The 20,205-nt window shown below is 35.2% G+C and overlaps 1 protein-coding gene across 2 annotated transcripts in view; it reads left to right on the top strand.

Moving 5' to 3' along the window:
• Window positions 1-4,116: 4,116 nt before the first annotated feature.
• The window catches only part of LOC143240938 (uncharacterized), a 48,286-nt gene continuing 32,197 nt past the window's right edge, over window positions 4,117-20,205 (top strand). For both annotated transcript variants that reach the window (XM_076484209.1, XM_076484208.1), the window contains exon 1: window positions 4,117-4,548. In XM_076484209.1, coding sequence (XP_076340324.1) covers window positions 4,360-4,548 — 189 coding nt within the window. In that variant the 5' untranslated portion in view covers window positions 4,117-4,359. The remainder of the gene's footprint in view (window positions 4,549-20,205) is intronic.

Raw genomic sequence — 20,205 nt, 5'->3', positions numbered from 1 at the left:
ACAAAATATATTCTTTGCAAATATACGTGTGTATCGTAAACCCAAAAAGAGTAATTATATATATATACAATTTGTTTGTTTGTTTTGGAATTTCGCACAAAGCTACTCGAGGGCTATCTGTGCTAACCGTCCCTAATTTAGCAGTGTAAGACTAGAGGGTAGGCAGCTAGTCATCACCACCCACCGCCAACTCTTGGGCTACTCTTTTACCAACGAATAGTGGGATTGACCGTCACATTATACACCCCCACGGCTGGGAGGGCGAGCATGTTAAGCGCAACGCGGGCGCGAACCCGCGATCCTCGGATTACGAGTCGCACGCCTTACGCGCTCGGCCATGCCAGGCCTATATATACAATTACAAACATGTATTTTAGAACGGCTGATATGGGTATTAACACTTTTATTGATAAGCAGAGAGCAACGTTTCGATCTGAAGATGACTTAGGAAGGTCGAACCGCTGTTCTCTCCTTATCAATAAAAGTGTTAATACCCATACCAGCCGTTCTGAGATACATTTTTATTTTGAGTGGGTTTCTCGCCATCAACGATTGTAAACAATTAAGACACCTTTAAGTTATCTGTAATTTTGTATAAGTAAACAAATGTTTAATATTACCTGTAAAAATAAAGCATTGTATATTTGTGTGAGTTCTTTCAACGCACTTGTAGGAGTTCTCGAGATATTCATAAATGTGGAATTCAGGAAACGTTAAATATTGTTAAAGGTGAAAGTTGATACGTTATAATGTGATATATTGTAACTGTTATTGTTGTTTTCAACTAAAAACAGTGCCAAGTTTTATGAACCTACAAACAAGATCAAAAGGGCCTTCGTATCAAGTTGGAGGAATAAGAGATGGAAAATTTTATTTCAAGAACAATTGAACCTGACTGAAGGGGGCGCTATCCATCCATTTACTTTCCTTTGGTTTGTTTGAAAATTTGCGCAAAGCAGTGTAAGCTAGTCGTCACCACCCACCGCCAACTCTTTTATAAACGAATAATGGGATTGACCGCACATTATAACGCCCATACGGCTGAAAGAACAAGCATGTTTGATGTGACGAGGATTCAAACTTGCGATCCTCAAATTACGAGTCGAGTGCCTTAGCCATCTGGCCATGCCGGGCTTCCGTCCACTTAGAGATACCACGTTTCAGTAAACGTGATAGTTACCACTATTTACAAGACATGAAATCTTATTTCTTTTATGACCTACTTGAGAAAACAACCGTGTATTCAAAACATCGGATCGTTTAGTTTCAGGTATCGTAAAGTCTGTTGTATAGATACGAACAATTTGAATAATAACTGGTACTGTAGATTTTTCGCACAAAAAAAAAACAAAACAGGCTAAACATTGAATCTTTTCCTTTGATGATTTTCTTTATAAAACTGAATACAGAAATATAAATAACTCATATAAAAGTCATTTCGACTAAAATTTTGTGTATTCCATTCACAGCCAAACCGATGAGTTCTGACATTGTGGAAAGGTCTCATCGGCAATGGTGTGTGGTCAAGATGCTATCATGTTTCTTCGTACTGGAAAAACCTAAATATAGGGCCAGTAAATAAATATTTGTAAAACAATTATTATCAGTTCTATTGAGATGTAATATCACTCAAATTGTTTGGAAGAGTTAGTCTAGATGAAAGATAACTTGTTAATACCATCCACCATCAGCTCTTGGGCAACTCTTTACCAACGAAAAGTAAGATTGACTATTATATTATAATGCTCCCACGGCTGATTGGGCGAACTTGTTAGATAAGAAGATTCAAACCCACAAAACACAGATTGCCGAACGTTTAAATCACACAGACTACCATTAAAGTGGATATAGAAATCTTTTTGAAACTGCGTGGTTCAAGTGGATAAAGTATTATTAGCACTATCATCTGTTAAACTATATAGGTTAAACGATAATAGAGTGGAAATAGAGGACACGATAACCTTAGCAGAAAATCGTATTTGTTTAGGTTTGACAGATACGATAACTGATTATAGCATACGTTATGCTATTCTCGTTCTTTAGATATAAAACTAAACTTAACTGAAATGTAAAGTAAATTTTGTTATGTCTCGTAATACATGTGTCTTTGTCCACGACAACTTCAGAACACACAGCATTATTGTAATTTAAAAATAGACTGTAGAATCGTCTTGACACCTGGGAAGTAAGGGGATTACTTTGAGTATACCTCGGGAATTAGGAAAACTTGTTGGGAGTATACCTCAGAAGTAAGGAATCTTATTGGGAGTACACCTCGGAAGTAAGGGATCTTTTTGGGAGTACATCTTGGAAGCAAGGGGGTTCAATCGGAGTACACCTTGGAAACAAGAGGGCTTAATGGGAGTACACCTCGGAAGTAAGGGATCTTATTGGGAGTACATCTTGGAAGTAAGGGGGTTCAATGGGAGTACACCTTCGAAACAAGAGGGCTTAATGGGAGTACATCTCGGAAGTAAGGGATCTTATTGGGAGTACACCTAGGAAACAAGGGTAATTAATGGGAGTATATATATATATATATAATTTTTATCATCTTTATTCCAAAGACATACTACATACATATATATATATATAACACAGAATATGTGTTATAGACATATACACTGAAAAACATACCTTATTCACATAATCACAAAACACCACCATCAACGATTGGTAAATTTATAATACGTTTATAACGCTTGTTGGTTTTTTAGCGCATTTCTTATATGGGATTTTTCAGAGTGAAAGCTGAGCAAAATGTAACTCCCTACCCCTTTGTATAACACATTAATATTTTTATGTCCATCTGACCTAAGAAGTAACAGTTAATGTTTCTGCGAACATTTATGTTTTTAAGTATCTATGAACATAAGAATATTCTTTGATTTGGTAGTGTTAGCTTCTAAGGATATAAAACATTATATGTGATAGTACAATGATTACAATTATTCCACTCCAGTTGAAAAGTCTGGAAACATGGTGAAGTTAATAGATGGGATTTGAGACTAAGACGTCCGACGTAATCATTGAGAATGTCTTATATATCCCACAGTAAATGGAAGACAAAACTTCTCACTCCATTAATTTCTCCTGTGTTGAAGATACTATGTTAATGTTACCCAGGAGACTCGCCTGTTGAACATTTCCAGCAATTTCGAGCGACTGTAGACAAAATTTACAAACTGAGTTTTTAAAGCTTGTGTTAACCTGACTCTATTTGTGTCGCATATTTAATAAAGAGTGAAAACTACAAGATATGTATATATTTAGACAAAAATCTTTCTTTGTTATTATTGTGGTTTTAAACGCTATTAAAATTCTTAGGCATGACTTCGAAAGATGATCATCTCAGATTTATCCATTTCACTTGCACAGTTTATTTTTATTATGACGAATCAATCATTAGTTTTGAAAACACAAAAGATATACCTGCAAAACTACATCAACTAAAAAATTTCTTTTTTAATTTTCATTTATTTGTTTGAAGCTAAGCACAAAGCTACACACAATGGACTATCTATGCTCTGCTCATCACGGGTATTGAACCCGGTTTCTAGCGTTGTAATTTTATAAAAACTGCTTTAAAATAACTTTGCTTGGCGTTGGGTCCAAAACAACGGGTCGTCCCAACTTGTTTTCCCTTGTTTTTATTTATTTAAGTAATAGCATTGATACATATATATCCACGTAGCTTGGTGTAATTTTGCGTCATTTCCTACCAAATATATATATATATTTACAACTGACCGATTCTGCTACTCTCGGTATCTAAGGTCAAACTGTCCTCACCTTAAGGTGAAGAAAGTGGAAGAGCGGGGAAATGCAGAACCTTTAGAAATATGTTTAGAACATTCTATTAAATTGTAAAGGAACATCACAAATTTTATGTTTTAGGCTTCTATCCTATTTTATTATTTCCACTTTAATAAACCTCGATTTGTAATACTGTTCTTTCTTAATGTCTGGTTTATTTGTAAGAAAAGCGCAAGGCCGTTCCCATAGAAACATTCTCGTGACCAATAGGCAAACGCTGTTGATCCAGCGTGCGTTGTCCAGGAGATAACGTCGTCACGCAGCGAGGAGTTTATAGCAGTTGGTAGTAGATCAAGCGACATACTCATACGAACGTGTCACAATGTGTTGTGATTCGCCGTTTGTTCGAATTAAGGACGATGTTTGTATATCGGAACCTGACAGATTTTTCATGTTTTGCTTAAGAGTTTTCTAGTATAGCGCTCGTTTCGTTGCGCTGTTTGGTAATTAGTTCTATTTCAGTAGTTTTTTTGGTCAGTGAAGATAGGATAAAAACACTCCCTAGGGGGATAAAAAAAGTCGCCCGGTTACTCACGTGCTATAATGCTGAAACACGTGCATTTCTCGAGCTCCAACTTGGCGCCCTATCGTTGTAAGACGCCAACGCGAGACAGTGTCAGTCTTAGTTCAACATTAAGTTTTGGCAGCAGTGCGGGTCACGAGCTAATGTCGTCACGATCTTCCAGCGCATCTAGTCTTCAAGAAATAAGCTCCTCACCACAACCTCCCAAGGTAGGAAGTTATATTTTATTACACTAAACCCTCCACGACAACCTCCTTAGGTAGGAAGTTATTTTTCCTTACAATGAACCCTTCTCCACAACCTCCCAAAAAGATATCTCAAGTTATATTGAACAGCTTTTCAAGATAGGAGTCTATTTCTGTATTACTGAACCTTTTTCTACAGCTTCCCAAGGTACGAAGTTTACTTTTGTATTGCACTAAATCCTTCACAATCTCCCAAGGTTAAATGTGACATCTGTGTTACACTGAACTCTCCATGACCTTCCAAGGTTAGATGTTACATCTGTATCGCACTGGTCTGTGTTAATTCATAGCATTAATTGTGGAACCTTTGCAACTTGTGTATCAACACATTATTTATTATTTTTTGTGTTCATTAGTAAAATCCGAGAGAAAGAAAAAATATATATAATTATATTTATATGCCTCTTATATCCGATGCCGACGAGGCCATTCGTTTAATACTAGAGCTCTTAGCCCAGCTGATATGCAACAGACAGAGATAAAAATACAAAAGTACGTGTGCCTCTGTGTACTTGTTGTTGTTAAGCAGAAATTAACTACTTGCGATGTGGCCACTGGGGTTAGTGAAGTAACAAAAGCTGTTTGATATGATAAGAAGTCATGTTTAGTGCTGTCGCTTCAAATAATGAATGATTTTATTTATTGCAATAACTCAAAAATATACATTGTTTTTGCGATTAAACTGAATCTATAAATCAATATTTTTTACAACCAAGGCTGATTATGATTCGTATATATTATCACCTGTATATACATTGTCCATCAGTCGTTGCTAAGTGTAGTGAGAGTGACATAACAAAACAATAGATCACTACTTCTCTAGAAAATAGAGTGAATTAAAATGCATAACTGCATGTCTACAAATATATGGCGGGTTCGAATCCCCGTCGCACCAAACATGTTCCCCATTTCAACGGCGGGGACGTTATAATTTGACGGTCAATCCCACTATTCGTTAGTAAAAGAGTAGCCCAAGAGTTGGCGGTGGGTAGTGACGACTAGCTGCCTTCCCTCTAGTCTTACACTGCTAAATTAGGGACGGCTAGCGCAGATAGCCCTCGAGTAGCTTTGCGCAAAATTAAAAAAAGCAAAACAAATATATGTATGTTTTGTTTGACTAACATAATATCAGAATGTGAAAAGCTGAGAAAGTAGAATGTGTCATGCAGATGTCAACAAGATGGATTCTTAATGACTAAGTATTACAGTTGTGCCTACTAATAACATCACTTTCACTTGGTTTCAATTACTGTACTTTCCTGACTATTATAATGACTTAAAAACACGTGAAAAAAAGTTAGAAGTGAAAAGCACATTTATCCTGTTGGAACACTGCCAGTTGATAAATTGGAATCAAACATTGTATGTTAAGTAAATTCTTATCTATGGAAACATTTTCCTGATGTTTCGCTGCTTTCTGAAAGGGTTTTAATAACTCTGAATCGTTTCCAAGAGGTCGTTTACAGACAGGTAACACTAGTGACTTAATTTTTCTGGGTAACGTTTGCTTTGAGAAAACTAGTCGGATAGTTTCCTGTCTAAAGTATTGGCACATAAACTGCCATAGAAAATTAACTCATGCGCATATGGACTAAAAGTGTAATTTTGAGCTATTGACCAGAGAAAAGGCATCTATCCAGCTACCACCAGGGCTTTGTCCCGCCTATTCAAATGTAAGACTGACTTTCACTTTCTAACGAGAACACAGTGAAAGTAATTAGCGATGTCCTGCCACGAATCCTAGGATCGTAGTCCGAAACGTTAACCACTGGGCCACAGTAAAATCAATCTAATCTTTAGTTACTAATATGTTCGACATCAAAATACAATTGTTCGAGTATGGAAAATAAGCGTTGACGAATTAAAATAAAAATATTTGTTTTGGTTGATTTAAAATTGTTTTAATTTTTGGAGTCTCTCAAAGCTAAAGATGTTGATAATAATGACACTGGCTCTGGATAATGTTCTGTAATTTCGTAAAAAAAATTTCAAGCGACTTGTCACAAATACCAGGCTTCTGAGTAATGCTGTGATTTAAATAATGACATAGAAATAGATTATGAAGCTTGTTTGTAAATAATTGCTCTTGGGGCATAATTAATTATGTTCTTATGAAACATTCATCTTGCATTATGTGACACAGTGATGGCACGTTGTAATTCAGCATCATCTCAGAGCAGGATAATTGTACGTGTGTGTGCCTTTTGACGTTTTCCCCTGTTGTTAACCACCAATCATATCAATCAATTAATAAACGTGATGCGTTACAAAGATATTCGGACTTCTGTTTTTTTAAAGGAATCCTTGTATGAATAGCTACACACCGTAGAAAGAGGAAACAAACCGGAGGTCTTGAATATTTTGTAAATATATAATTCACGTTTATAGATCATTTTTCTAAGCTTTTATATGTTTATTTATGTTTAGAATTGCATGTTCAAATTCAGACTTGTTTGATACCGGTGTAAAAAACAGGACTTGCTCTTCATCATATTCTGAATATAGAGTAAGGTACTGTTGTTTAGTTTTTATATTTTTATTTTATCCATATCTCAACACGTGATACACATTACATTTTTAACTCTTTAAAAAATGAAAATTGACAACGCGTGGTGTTGAAGTACAATGATTGGAAAACAGCCAAAAAAAAAAAGTCATTGTCTCGCTGAGTGTACTTCAAAGCTACTGTTGTAGGCAACAGAGCGTTAAACAATCGTGTCATTTTCTGCCCACTTCGCGGGAAGTATGTAAAATTAATTCATGGATATGCTACTGTGAAAGAAAACCAAAACTTCTAAGTAAGGGTTTAGCAACTCTGGATAGTTGGAACGACCTCTAGGTGAAATAGGAAACTAGAGCTGCTGATATTAACTAGAGATCAAGTTTGAAGAATAAAATCGTTCATATAATTTTAAAATCGGCTGTTAATGCTACGCTTAAAACATTCGATGTTAGTGAGTTCGATTTGTTTGTTTTTTAAAATTCGCGCAAAGTTACACGAGGCTATCTGCGCTAGCCTTTTATAATTTATCAGTGTAAGACTAGAGGGAAGGTAGCTAGTCATTACCACCCACCGCCAACTCTTGGGCTACTCCTTCAGCAACGAATAGTGGGATTGACCGTAACATTATAAGTCCCCCATGGCTGAAAGGGCGAGCATGTTTGGTGTGACGGGGATTCGAACCCGTGACCCTCGGATACGAGTCGAGTACCTTAACCAATTGGCCATGCCCGGCTAGTGAGTTCGAGGCCAAGTTTAAATGTCACAGTAATCGCAATCCAAAAATCTCAGTTTGAAATTTAGTATGTTTTAATGTGAATTCGAATTTGGGTAAAAAAAGAAAAGAAAAGAAAAGCAGAGTTTACTTCATCTGAGGTAAAAAAATAATTTAAACTGAAGAAACTTTGTACATTAATAGAATTGCTTTAAAAATTTGCTCGGGTTTAACTGCTTTTTGTATTCGAACCCCAAACTGTTGTCTTTCGTATTTTGTTACTCTTAAACACCATTCAAATCCAAAGAAGGTACGGTGAGAGGATTGTTCAGTGTAACTTTTATTATTTACTACAAGAACGCAAGACGAAAAACGTATTAAAGGAGAAATTTGCTTGAAGACTACAAATAATTAATTAACGAGTATTATATTATAGAATTAGGTAAACTAAATTTATTGTCACGAAGTCTTAAGAAAAAAAACATGAATTAATAAACCATGCTTGTGGAATTTAAAATGCTGATAGAACAAAAGTAAAATACGAAAATCCTGAGAATATTGATTTGTACAAAAATATTTTAAACATTGATATTAATGTCATAGTTTGGTATTGTAAACATTGATATTAATATTATATTTTTTGCTATTGTAAACATTGATATTAGTATTATATTTTAGCTTTTGTAAATATTGATATTATTCTTTTATAGAAAGCAGTTATCTTTCGCATAGAATATATACATACGTATATTGTGTGCATATATATATATTTATTAATAGTTTAGTTGTACGGTTTGTATGTATATGTATCATTGTTTTTAATAGCCTAGTGTTCCACAATAAATACCGTGACATAATAGTGACCTACCTAACGATTTAAATAAAGAAATTCCATACTATTACTCGTTTATCTGAATAAATTATATAACGTTGTACATATTTATGCATGTCATGTAAGTGAAAATGTGGCACACTTACAAATAAGTTGAAACAAATAGGTTATAAGGTTACGAATAAGGTTGTACTGTCTGCTTTACAAGACAATGTTTGTGAAGCGTCTGACTGGTTTACAAGGTAGAAAGTTCGAAGCGCACGTAATTCAAACACTGTTGTTAACTCGACATTTCTAACGATGACTTATCTTACCCTCCAAGGTGAAATATATACGATGCAGGTAATATTTGATCTACATTTAAGAAACTTCCAGAGGGCATTCTACGTCATACAATATACTTAGAGATGGCAAGCGTATAAATAGTTGTGGTTAAGGCTCACCCTGTATTTCCTTTCTGAGAATTATTTAACAAGTTTGATATATTTTCCAAGATATTCTATGTGCTTAACACTCCACAGAAAATCACTGCACAAAGGTCGTTACACTTTTAAAAATGATATTAGTTCAAAATATAACGAAATACCTTATCATACCAATTAAAACACTCAAAAACAAAATCACGAATATTAATAGGGTCTCGATGTTAAAACGTTTAGTATTGCATTGTTTGCTATTGTAAACATTGATATTAATATTATATTGTTTGCTATTGTAAACAATGATATTAATATTATATTTTGGTATTATAAACATTGATATTAATATTATATTGTGTGCTATTGTAAACTTTGATACTAATATTATATTTTACTGTTGTAAACATTGTAAACTTTGATACTAATATTATATTTTACTGTTGTAAACATTGATATTAATATTATATTGTGTGCTATTGTAAACATTGATATTATTCCCCAGTGGCACATCGCTAAAAACCGGGTTTTGATAATCGTAGTGGGCAGAACACAGAAATTCCATTATGTAGCTTTTTGCTTAATTCTCAGAAAACACACAAAAAATCCTTTAAAGAAAGCAGTATTCATTCGCAAAAATACAGACGTACATATATTATTAATGTTTAATTTTACAACAAAGTTCGGGACATTTAGAATGGAGTGTGTGTTTTCTTATAGTAAAGCCACATCGGGCTATCTGATGAGCCCACCGAGGGGAATCGAACCTCTGATTTTAGCATTGTAAATCCGTAGACATACCGCTGTACTAGCGAGGGGCTCTTAGAAAGGAAACAAGCAAAATACTTTGTGAAAACAGCCATTGTGAACAATAATGTTTAATCCTATCTTTCGATGAATTTCTTTTTATTATTCTACACAGTTTCGATATGTGAGTGTAACCTACTGACATATAACTAATATAAACCACATCCACTGACTTATATAAAAGTATTTAAACGCCCCGAGGATTTGTTTGGTTTGGAATTTCGCACAAAGCTACTCGAGGGCTATCTGTGCTGGCCGTCCCTAATTTAGTAGTGTAAGACTAGAGGGAAGGCAGCTAGTCATCACCACCCACCGCCAACTCTTGGGCTACTCTTTTACCAACGAATCGTGGGATTGACCGTCACATTATACACCCCCACGGCTGGGAGGGCGAGCATGTTTAGCGCGACGCGGGCGCGAACCCGCGACCCTCGGATTACGAGTCGCACGCCTTACGCGCTTGGCCATGCCAGGCCTCGCCCCGAGCAACTAAAATACTTGGGGAATTTTATATTTCAAGCTAGACAATCGCTGAGAAATAGCGTCGCAAACTGTCAATGCATATTTGCCGTGGTGACTGACTTTGCTCCTGTTGGTTTCGAAATGCGAAAAATATCTCAGAAAAACAAAACCTTGGCTTTGTTGTTATTTGGTGAGCGATTAGATACACAGGACACGTCAGCTTTTAAAGATAAACTCATCCTATTTAAATTAGCCATCGTATTTGCACAAAAACGCGTTATTAGTCAGAAATTTTACAAATATGAAACAAAACAAAAGGTAAGAAATAATCATTTGCTTTATTGCGTGATCTCTGGGTAACGAAACTATAGTACTAAGCATTTTTATATGGAGTCATCACGGTGCAAACACGTGTTATACATAATGATTAACGCAGCAGGAGCAACACAAATACAACGGTGTCGAGTGTATGTGTGGCACGTCTGTTGATTTGGTGAGGGCGTTCGCGCCTGAGCTAACCGACTTTTGTGTGGGTAGCTCTATTTTAAACACTGTGTGTTTACAAGGTGTGTTATGATGATAGATACGTTATGACAAGGAGTTTAGATACAGTTGTGATGATATTCGTAAAAATCAACTGAAGAATGACACATATGATGCCAGCGCCATAAGTCAGGTTTCAAAGGTCAAGTTGTCATATTGGAATACTTTATTCATTTATGCTATCAAGTGTAACTTAAAAAAAAAAAACTGTACGTTTACACACACACAAATCGGATATTCTGAAATACAAGTAGACGAAAAGACTTTTTAAAGCAGTAGTAGTTTGTCTAAAGCACCTCTTAACGTAAAGTATCTGTTATCATTATTACTGGCCCATCATGGCCACGTGGTTAGAGCGCTGGACTCGCAATCTGTGGGTCGCGAGCTCGAATCCTCCGTCGCACCAAACATGCTCGCCCTTTCAGCCTGGGGGCGTTATAATGTGACTGTCAATTCCACTATTCGTTAGTAAAATAGAGGCCTAAGAGTTGGCGGTAATTGGTGGTAACTAACTGCCTTCAATCTAGTCTGTTGTATTATGGACGACTAGCAAGATAGCCCTCGTGTAGCTTTACGCGAAATCCGAAGACAAACAAATTGCGATTACCAGTTCAAATCAACGCAAGCTACCTACCTATATCAGAACAGAAAATTACTCCAGTAACGAATGTAGTTAACTTGATATAATCTTACGTGTAGTGATTGATTAGAACGCAACGAATCATTTGATGAATACAGTTGTTACTAACTATGTTTTCGGGCATAATCCCAGTAGTATCCAACAAGGTTCGGCCAGTTTAGGAGATGTGGGTTAGTGCGTAAAGACGCATTGTTTGCTTCATACGCTATTATCGATTCCACGTTACTTGGTAGTTTCTGGTAAAAATATTGCCACTGTCTGGACAAAAAATATCTATAGCCTGATGTTTTGATTATGTCTGAGATTGTCTTCTATAGAGAATGCATACAAACGAAGAATATGAAGTAAAAACCTGTTAAATTTTCATGTTAATGTGTAATATATAGATTATCTTAATAAATATAGTTCTTCTAGAAAACATAATTCATTAGTAAGAACTTAACTGATATTTTTGGTAACAAAATGTAGAAGTTTGATAGGAAAAATTAAGCCAATCGTGATGAAAGATGTTCGTAACTTTTTTTTCTAAGCTGTGAAAACCGTGAAATTAAGAGTTTGTTCTGAAAGAAGCAACACTGGACTTGGTTTTCTCTTTTGTCATTCGATCACAAATGGTCCTTTAAGTGGTTATTTTTTGTACTCACTTTTTGTTGTACATGCTTTACAAAGTACAACGGTTTGATAAACAAGTTACGCGTCAGAGAACACACATTATTGGTGGGTTCTTTATTGTTCTTCCTTTTAAGATCAATTGGATAAGAATGCATCCAGCCTAAATGTAATAGCCTCCAGCTAACTGTTTAGGGTGCTGAAAAACAATGCAGGTAACAATTGTGGCCAGAGTTGTGTAAGTTGCATTGTCGTAGCACACTCTGACCTCTGACTTTCAATTTCATGGTCCCAATTACTGAATCTACTGCCAGAGATAAGAAACAAAGAACGTAATATAAAAGCTTGAAAATAAAACAGCCGAGGCTTAACAAATTCCTTACTTATAGTTAAGAATGTATCCCACGCATGCGTGAATAATAATAGATCATATCAGTAGTGTATATGAATATTTTAAGCAAGTTTTTTCTTTCATATTTAGTTCCCTGCAATACGCCTGTTAAAGGCCCTTAAATTTTTTATTGTGATTCAATTTCTATGAATTTCAATGAGTTTTATTCAACTGCAAGTGACTGTTCAATAATTTAAGAGAGGTCTTTTGACACGTATATATAAACTGATGAATATTTCAAAACAGAGAGACCAGGTGAGTAGAAACATGAAAGTAATGTGGGTTTTGTTTTATATTATCCTTCATTTCTGTAGCTCTCTTATTATTCACACCCTGATAATTAAAAGGAAAATAAAAAAAAGAATAGTGTAACACATTGATCTGGAGTTTTGCTTCACTTGTTCAATAAGTTTTTGACTTTATATAACCAAAAGAAAAATAAAATGATCCTTATGTATTCTAAAATGTTCAAGTGTTTGCGTTCTCTTATAGCAAAGCCACATCAGGCTATCTGCTGAGTCCACCGAATGGAATCGAACCCCTATTTTAGCATTGTAAATCTGTAGACTTACCGCTGTACCAGCGGGATACTTCAAGTGCTTATATGTCATATCCCTCGTGTGCTTGTTACTATCCACAGCAAAGAATTGTTGATTTAGTACACTTCATGTCAAGGTGTTTTGTAATAAAATTAACTTCTTTTGTTAGATATCAAACAGGTGTTTCAGTTTAAAATTTACAATTCTCATCCAGAATATATTTACAAACAAACTTTATTGGTGTAAAACATGTCCATCTTCAGTCCCAAGTAAAGTATATGAAGTCCCAGTTGGAACTGTTATTACAGAGTATTTACATTTTATAATTAATCTTTAAAATTACAGAAGCTTCTTATTACCAAAAGAATAAAAAAATAATTTGTGGAAAATACTGAATAACAATCGGACTACTTTGTGCAGATCAGATATGTAAATACGTATAGATGTTTTATATTGTTGTAGCTTCAACTAAACACATTACCGTTAGGGTGGGTCTATAAATTTTATTTTACGTTTTGACTTTGTTTTTGAAACGTTAAACTTGCTGAAAATCAAACCTATTTAAACGCTTTACCACTTACTACAGCTAGCTAAAGATATCACCGTAAGCAAGGTTATAGGAAAGTTACAATGCTTCTCTTTTATCTCGCTATTTGATCATCTGACAAATAAACAATCCGACAGACGGCGCTGTAACAAACTGATGGCGCCCTTATGGTTTGATAATTTGTCTTACATAGAAGCACACCATTTTTAAGATATAATTGAACACTTTTAACATCTCGTTTGAGTTCTCAACGTATTAAGACTCGTTTTACTGTGAATTCGTGTCAAGGATTTCAATAAAAAACACAAAAGTATTTTGTAGCGGAAATAAAAGGTTTTTACATTTATATATTCCATATGTATTAACGATGAAAAAAAACCACCTATAAAGATGATTTTCTCTCAACGTTTAGAAAAACGAGTTTGCCAGTATACCCTGAGATTTAATACTCGATAGCTGCAGTATTTTGTTCTCCAGATAAGCCTATTTATTTAAAGAATTATAACCTAAAACAGACTTTACCTTTCAAGGTTACTCTTTATGTTATGACAGTCAGTCATCTATGACATTTCTATAACGTATTATAAATCAATTACATAAAGTTAAATATATGTCGTAGCACCAATGGTTATATAAATTCATAAAACGTTTTGTTCGTTGTTTGTTTGTTTTTTAATTTCGCGCAAAGCTACACGAGGACTATCTGCGCTACCTGTCCCTAATTTAGCAGTGTAAGACTAGATGGAAGGCAGATAGTCATCACCACCCACCACCAACTCTTGAGCTACTCTTTTACCAATGAATAGTGGGATTGATCGTCACATTATAACGTCCCCACGGCTGAAATGGCGATCATGTTTGGTGTGACAAGAACTTGTTCGTTGTCAAGCACAAGGCTACACAATGGGCTATCTTTGCATGATAACCTTATTTTAAGCGTTATAACGTCAGACGTTCCATTGAGCCTTCGATAGGCAATAGAGAACAGATAAGCGCATTTTAGGAACTGGGGTTGGAAATTGTACGTTACTGTTGACTTGTAAAGAATATTCCTTATGAAACTGAGGAATATGAATATGTAATATACAATAAAGTATTTTTCAGGACTTACTGCTAATTACTGGTAACAAAAATGTAAAATACGATAATAATTACTTTCAAGTCTTACTTAGTCGATTAAATCTTACATTTGGTGATTCGTATCTGCAGAATATTACCATGGAAAACGCTGTACTATTTGAAGTCTTTAAGAAAGAATTATTTTTTTCAAAGTCGCCGCTAGGAAAAAGAATGTTAATTAGCGAGAACAGTTTTTGGTTGATAAAGCAAGCGTAAATATTACCTAAAACATCCAAATCTGGACAGAAAACTGACTCTCCCCGAAACGCGTCTGTGTCTATGGAATTTGTTTTTCGAATCATCAAGGCAAGAATGGAATGTGGCAAACATTCACTCCTTATCTCATGTCTTTACCCTCTGGTGTCAATCTCCTAAAACATGGATTTCTTTTGTGTGAAAAGCTTATGAGAAAGAGAGAAACACATTCATTTATTTTGTGTAACTGATTAGTCATGCGTTTGATAAAAATATATTTAGTCATACTGTGTACCTGATCAGTAGAACACGTGACAGAAACACGTTTAGTTATATAGTGTAATTGATCAGTCAAGCACGTGGTAGAAGCACATGTGTACGTGATGAGTTGGATTGAGTTGACAAGGTACGTAGTTTCACGAATTACAACAAAAGCTATACATTTATTACAACAACTATATAAAAAGATGTTTGTTTTGAATTTCGCGCAAAGCTACTCCAGGACTATCTGCGCTAGCCGTCCCTAATTTAGCAGTGTAAGACCAGAGGGAAGGCAGCTAGTCATCGCCAGCCACCGCCAATTTTTGGACTATTCTTTTACCAACGAATAATGGGATTGCTCGTTACATTATAACGCCCCCCACAGCTAAAAGGACGAGCATGTGTGGTGCGACGGGGATTCGAACCCGCAACCCTCAGATTACGAGTCGAACGCCTTAATCCATCTGGCCATGCCGGGCCCAGCTACATAAACCCCGCAAAACTTCCTCAGATTTTACTCATTGGTTCGTCAGCAGAAAGTTCATAACAGACGCTGTCAACACTGAAACTGGTGGCTTCATAAACAATAACATTATTAAACCTTCATACGGTTATTTTTACAAATAGGTTCATCGAAGCGTTCTGTGGGTATCACAGTAAACATAAATAAACAATTTACCATGACCTTCAAGCGTCGTGTACTAATTTTAATAATGGCTTTATTAATTTGTTTATGATTGCTTCAGCGAGAATTTCATTAAACTTTACCTGCATGAGTAAAACCTTCATATTTTAGTTTAGTATGTGCTAGCGAGTTATAATTAAACACGCGCGTGTTGTCACTGAGCGAGAATCTTAATGAAACTTCACGTAGTTACTTGAGAAAAGTTTTAAATTAGGATTATTTTGTATAGTTAGTTTAATAAAAGCTCACTTAAAGTTATATTTGTGCATCTTGAAAAGCTTGATAGAAACAAAGTATTTGTCATCGATGTAATTTATAATAATGTCAGTTTTAATAACGCTAATTTTAATTGTTGAAATGTTGAATCTAAGGGATACAGTGTACGATTTAACATGTAGCTTACACGCATAAAAAAGGAGTTAATCCTCCAAACAAAGGCTTTATGAAGTGTAGATACGTGGGTACTTTGCCAAAACCATTAAAGAACACTATTTGAAAGTGTAACATCAAGTGATAACTCCAGCCACTTAATTTGAATTATTATAAGTTAAGAGAGTTAATGTAAATTAAGTGGATCGTCAAGAAGTGTGATTAAGGACAGTATATTACATGCAGAAAATACCGGAACTTTTCATGTGAATAAAGATAATTTTGACAGAGTGAGGTGTCCAGAGTTTTAAATACAATACTAAATCAGTAAGGGTGTCTCTATAAATCTTAAACATTTTTATTTTGACAATGATTAACCTAACACACAAAAAAACTATGCAGTGTTCACTTAAAGAAAGATAACAGTATGAAGAATAAAAACTAAACAAGTCGAAGATAAAAGTTCATTTAAAGAACCTATTGGTAGTTTACGTATTTCTTTCAGACAACTAAGAGCTTCCGGAAAAGGGATACTAAGTTGATAGACTGATGCGTTTCTCACACCACAGTGGAGAAGGGGGCCTAAGGACACCGAAAGGAGCCGCCTGTTTTAACCATTCGCACCACTATGTACTAGTGTCTGGTGACTAGTGTATTGTCTGTCAGTCAGCCAGTAGACACTAAAATGACGTCGCATAAGGGACGCTTAACGTTGCACTTTGTACTGTCGTGAAGTCAGTAAAACGTGCGCATGCTATGAATCACGGGAAGAATTATGCACTCTGTAGGCTGTAACACAGCATGACGTACGAAGGTCAAAAGCAAGAAATATAAATAATTGTTACACTCAATTTTAGTTTTATTTAATTTTGAAAGAGAACACTTTCAGTGACCCTACGGAAGTATATTTGGTATAGAATATTGGAATGCTTAAAAACTTTAGTGGGTTTTACCTATTAAGCACGTTCTTAGTATCTGTACGACCCAATATATAAATTAGACACTGAAACATAACATTACTAGGCTTAGCTTGAAAAAAAATATTATAAAAGCAATAAACAGCCGAAGGCAGAAACACACGCTTATTTATTATTTTTGTATGTTCACTTTATACAGAAAACATACTTCCAAAATGTTTAACTCTAAATTCAGGATATCTTTCAGATCAAGATAATCTCCATCATGTTAGATCTCCATACGAAAAACAAATCATGTCAGTATATATATATATATATATATATATATACATATATATATGCATTGTACTTACCACAGGGAACGAACTCCGAAACTTAGCTCTGAAACTTATTTCGGCGCTCGACTCGTAATCTGAGGGTCGCGGGTTCGAATCCCCATCACACCAAACATGCTCGCCCGAAATTCAGAACAAACTCAACCAAACCAAACACTACAGATAAATCAAAACATGAGTTATGGCTGACATCTGAAATATGAGAAATAAATTATCACAGTGAAAGAAGAGTGGAGGTCGTCTTTCTTTACAAATATTTATAACTTTATCTTACGGAGTTGCGACAGTATCGAAATGGATATTTAGAATAGCGCTATTTTTTTTTATAAACAATTAAAAAACTTAATCGTACGTCTTTATTTAAGATAGCTAAATAGGTAAGTGGGTGTTAGATACATATACACAGAGGCACGTCATCAGTTCTTTCGAGTATGCTCACGAGACCAGTAAAAATTTGTACGTGTTCTACAAACGAGAAATTAATAAGTATGTAAGTGAGAGTATGTGACTGAAATAAACCAAAACTAGTGTTGATTTATTGTCTGGAATTTATCTCCTTGGATGTGTTCTTTCTATCTCTCCTCCTATCAATCTATCTGTAGGGGTTTCGATAAGAGTTTGTGATGAATGGGCATTATTAAATGTTGTTGTATGTCCCTAAACTTAACGACTTTTTATTTTTCCTCTGATATTAAATCCTGGCTGGGCAGGTTGAAAAATGACACTCGCTATACGACAGAAGTGTCTGTAACGTATCTGCACGGGAGTGTTGTATGTCATGTAAAAGCGATACATTGAAGGACATGTCGTGACGGTACTATTACCGTTATACAAGATGACGTCTCTTCACAGAAACACCATTCAGTTAAAATAAAGAAATGTATCACGTCTCATTGGACAACAGTTACTACATCACAAAATATCGAAAGTATCAGTGTCGGTAATACCAATACCATTTTTGGTTATAAGGGTAAATTGTCCGAGTTTTAGGAAGGAAAATGTCCTTGCTGGGATTGTTATTACAATTTGGTGTCAAAATATAGATTTTCTTTGGTAACATGACCCTAAAATAAAAATTAAAAAAAAGATGGTAGAAAATTATAGCATATTTATTTAAGAAACCCTAAACTTTGGAACTGTTAATTTTGTTAATTTACGCTTTATGTCTTTGTTTGCTAACTATCTTATTTTGGATATATATAAAATTAAACGAAGAAAAACATATCACGGCTTGCTTACGAACTCTATATACTAAAGTAACGGAACAAGGGTTAGCTGATATTAACCATAATAACTTTAGCCTGGATTTAACATAATTTTGAAACCATCTGCCCTCTGTAGGTCTCCTTGAAAAGAAAGAACGTTTGTCCACAGTGAAATGGAGGGCGGGTTTCTTTGCGTCGTAACGCAATCTGTATTGCACATTGTTCTTACTGTTGGTTAGTTTTTATTTAGCTCCAACTCTTCTGTATAATTTGATTTCAGCTTATATGCTGTTTCAAACATAGCATTGATTACAGAAAACGTCGACCGTTGAAGTACATGATACTGTGTGTGTATGTAACTACATGCAAATGAATACTAAAGCTCGCTTACTGTATTACGTCTTTTCTTCTTTTTGGCAAGACAAAGAAAGGGTTTTAGGTTTGGAGTGCTTAGTTCTTAGCGCGATGCTGAAAATCAATCTAATTTAGTAGTTGAATGAAAAAATCAAAATCTTTAATGTAAAAAGTTAGTCAAATATATGAATGACGTCATGAGTGTTTTATTTGTTTGTTGAATGTAAATCTACACAAGAGTATCTACAATAAACGACCCTAATTGTAAAGTGATTGGATTACAACGAAGGAATTTAGTGAACAGCCCCCAAATAGTGGGATTTGACTGTTTCTCTTATAACGTAGTCATAGACCCATGGAGCGCGATTTATATACTTTTAGCAGATGTTTATTGTGGATACGTAATTAGGGCTACTTCCATCATATATACAATAGCGGCAATAGTAGTTCGTTTTATTACAAGTTTTTCATGAAGTAATTTAGGGTTCTATGGAAGAGTCTCTCAGGTAATAGTTGTAGATTAGCGCATTTGTGTAAGAAAACTAAAGTTGTCGATCCAGTGACACTAGATGTCGCAACGAGCGAGTCTTGTATTTTTATATCTTACCTTCAATCTGTGTGAAACAACATTAAACCATGTTCGATATGCTTATTTAATGACGGTTCTTATATACATATGCAGTGTCACTTTTATAATTCTAATTTTAGTGGTATGCTTGGTTCACGTTAGTTTGGAACCATAGATAAGTCTTAGAAATTTTTCAGTTCTAGCAGATAGAAGAGAGTTTCGTGTGAGTATATGTGTACTGGTTTTGGTTAATTTAGTCAACAGTGTTTCGTGTTTTCGGAACGTTTCATGTTATTCTATGTTTTTGACAGTATTCTCTTTAACAGTGGTTGGCATTTTCGTCGATAATGTTTGCTTTTTATTGAATTTTGTGCAAAGCTTATTTGTTTGTTTGTTTTTGTGAATTTCGCGCAAAGCTACACGAGGGCTGTCTGTGCTAGCCGTCCCTAATTTAGCAGTGTAAGACTAGAGGGAAAACAGTTAATCATCACCACCCACCGCCAACTCTTGTGCTACTCTTTTACCAACGAATAGTGGGATTGACCGTAACGTTATAACGCCCCCACGGCTGAAAGGGCGAGCATATTTGGCGCGACGGGGATGCAAACCCGT

This window comes from Tachypleus tridentatus, chromosome 13 (genome assembly GCF_004210375.1).
Source record: "Tachypleus tridentatus isolate NWPU-2018 chromosome 13, ASM421037v1, whole genome shotgun sequence".
NCBI lineage: Eukaryota > Metazoa > Arthropoda > Merostomata > Xiphosura > Limulidae > Tachypleus > Tachypleus tridentatus.
This window is presented reverse-complemented; position numbering and strand designations above follow the sequence as displayed.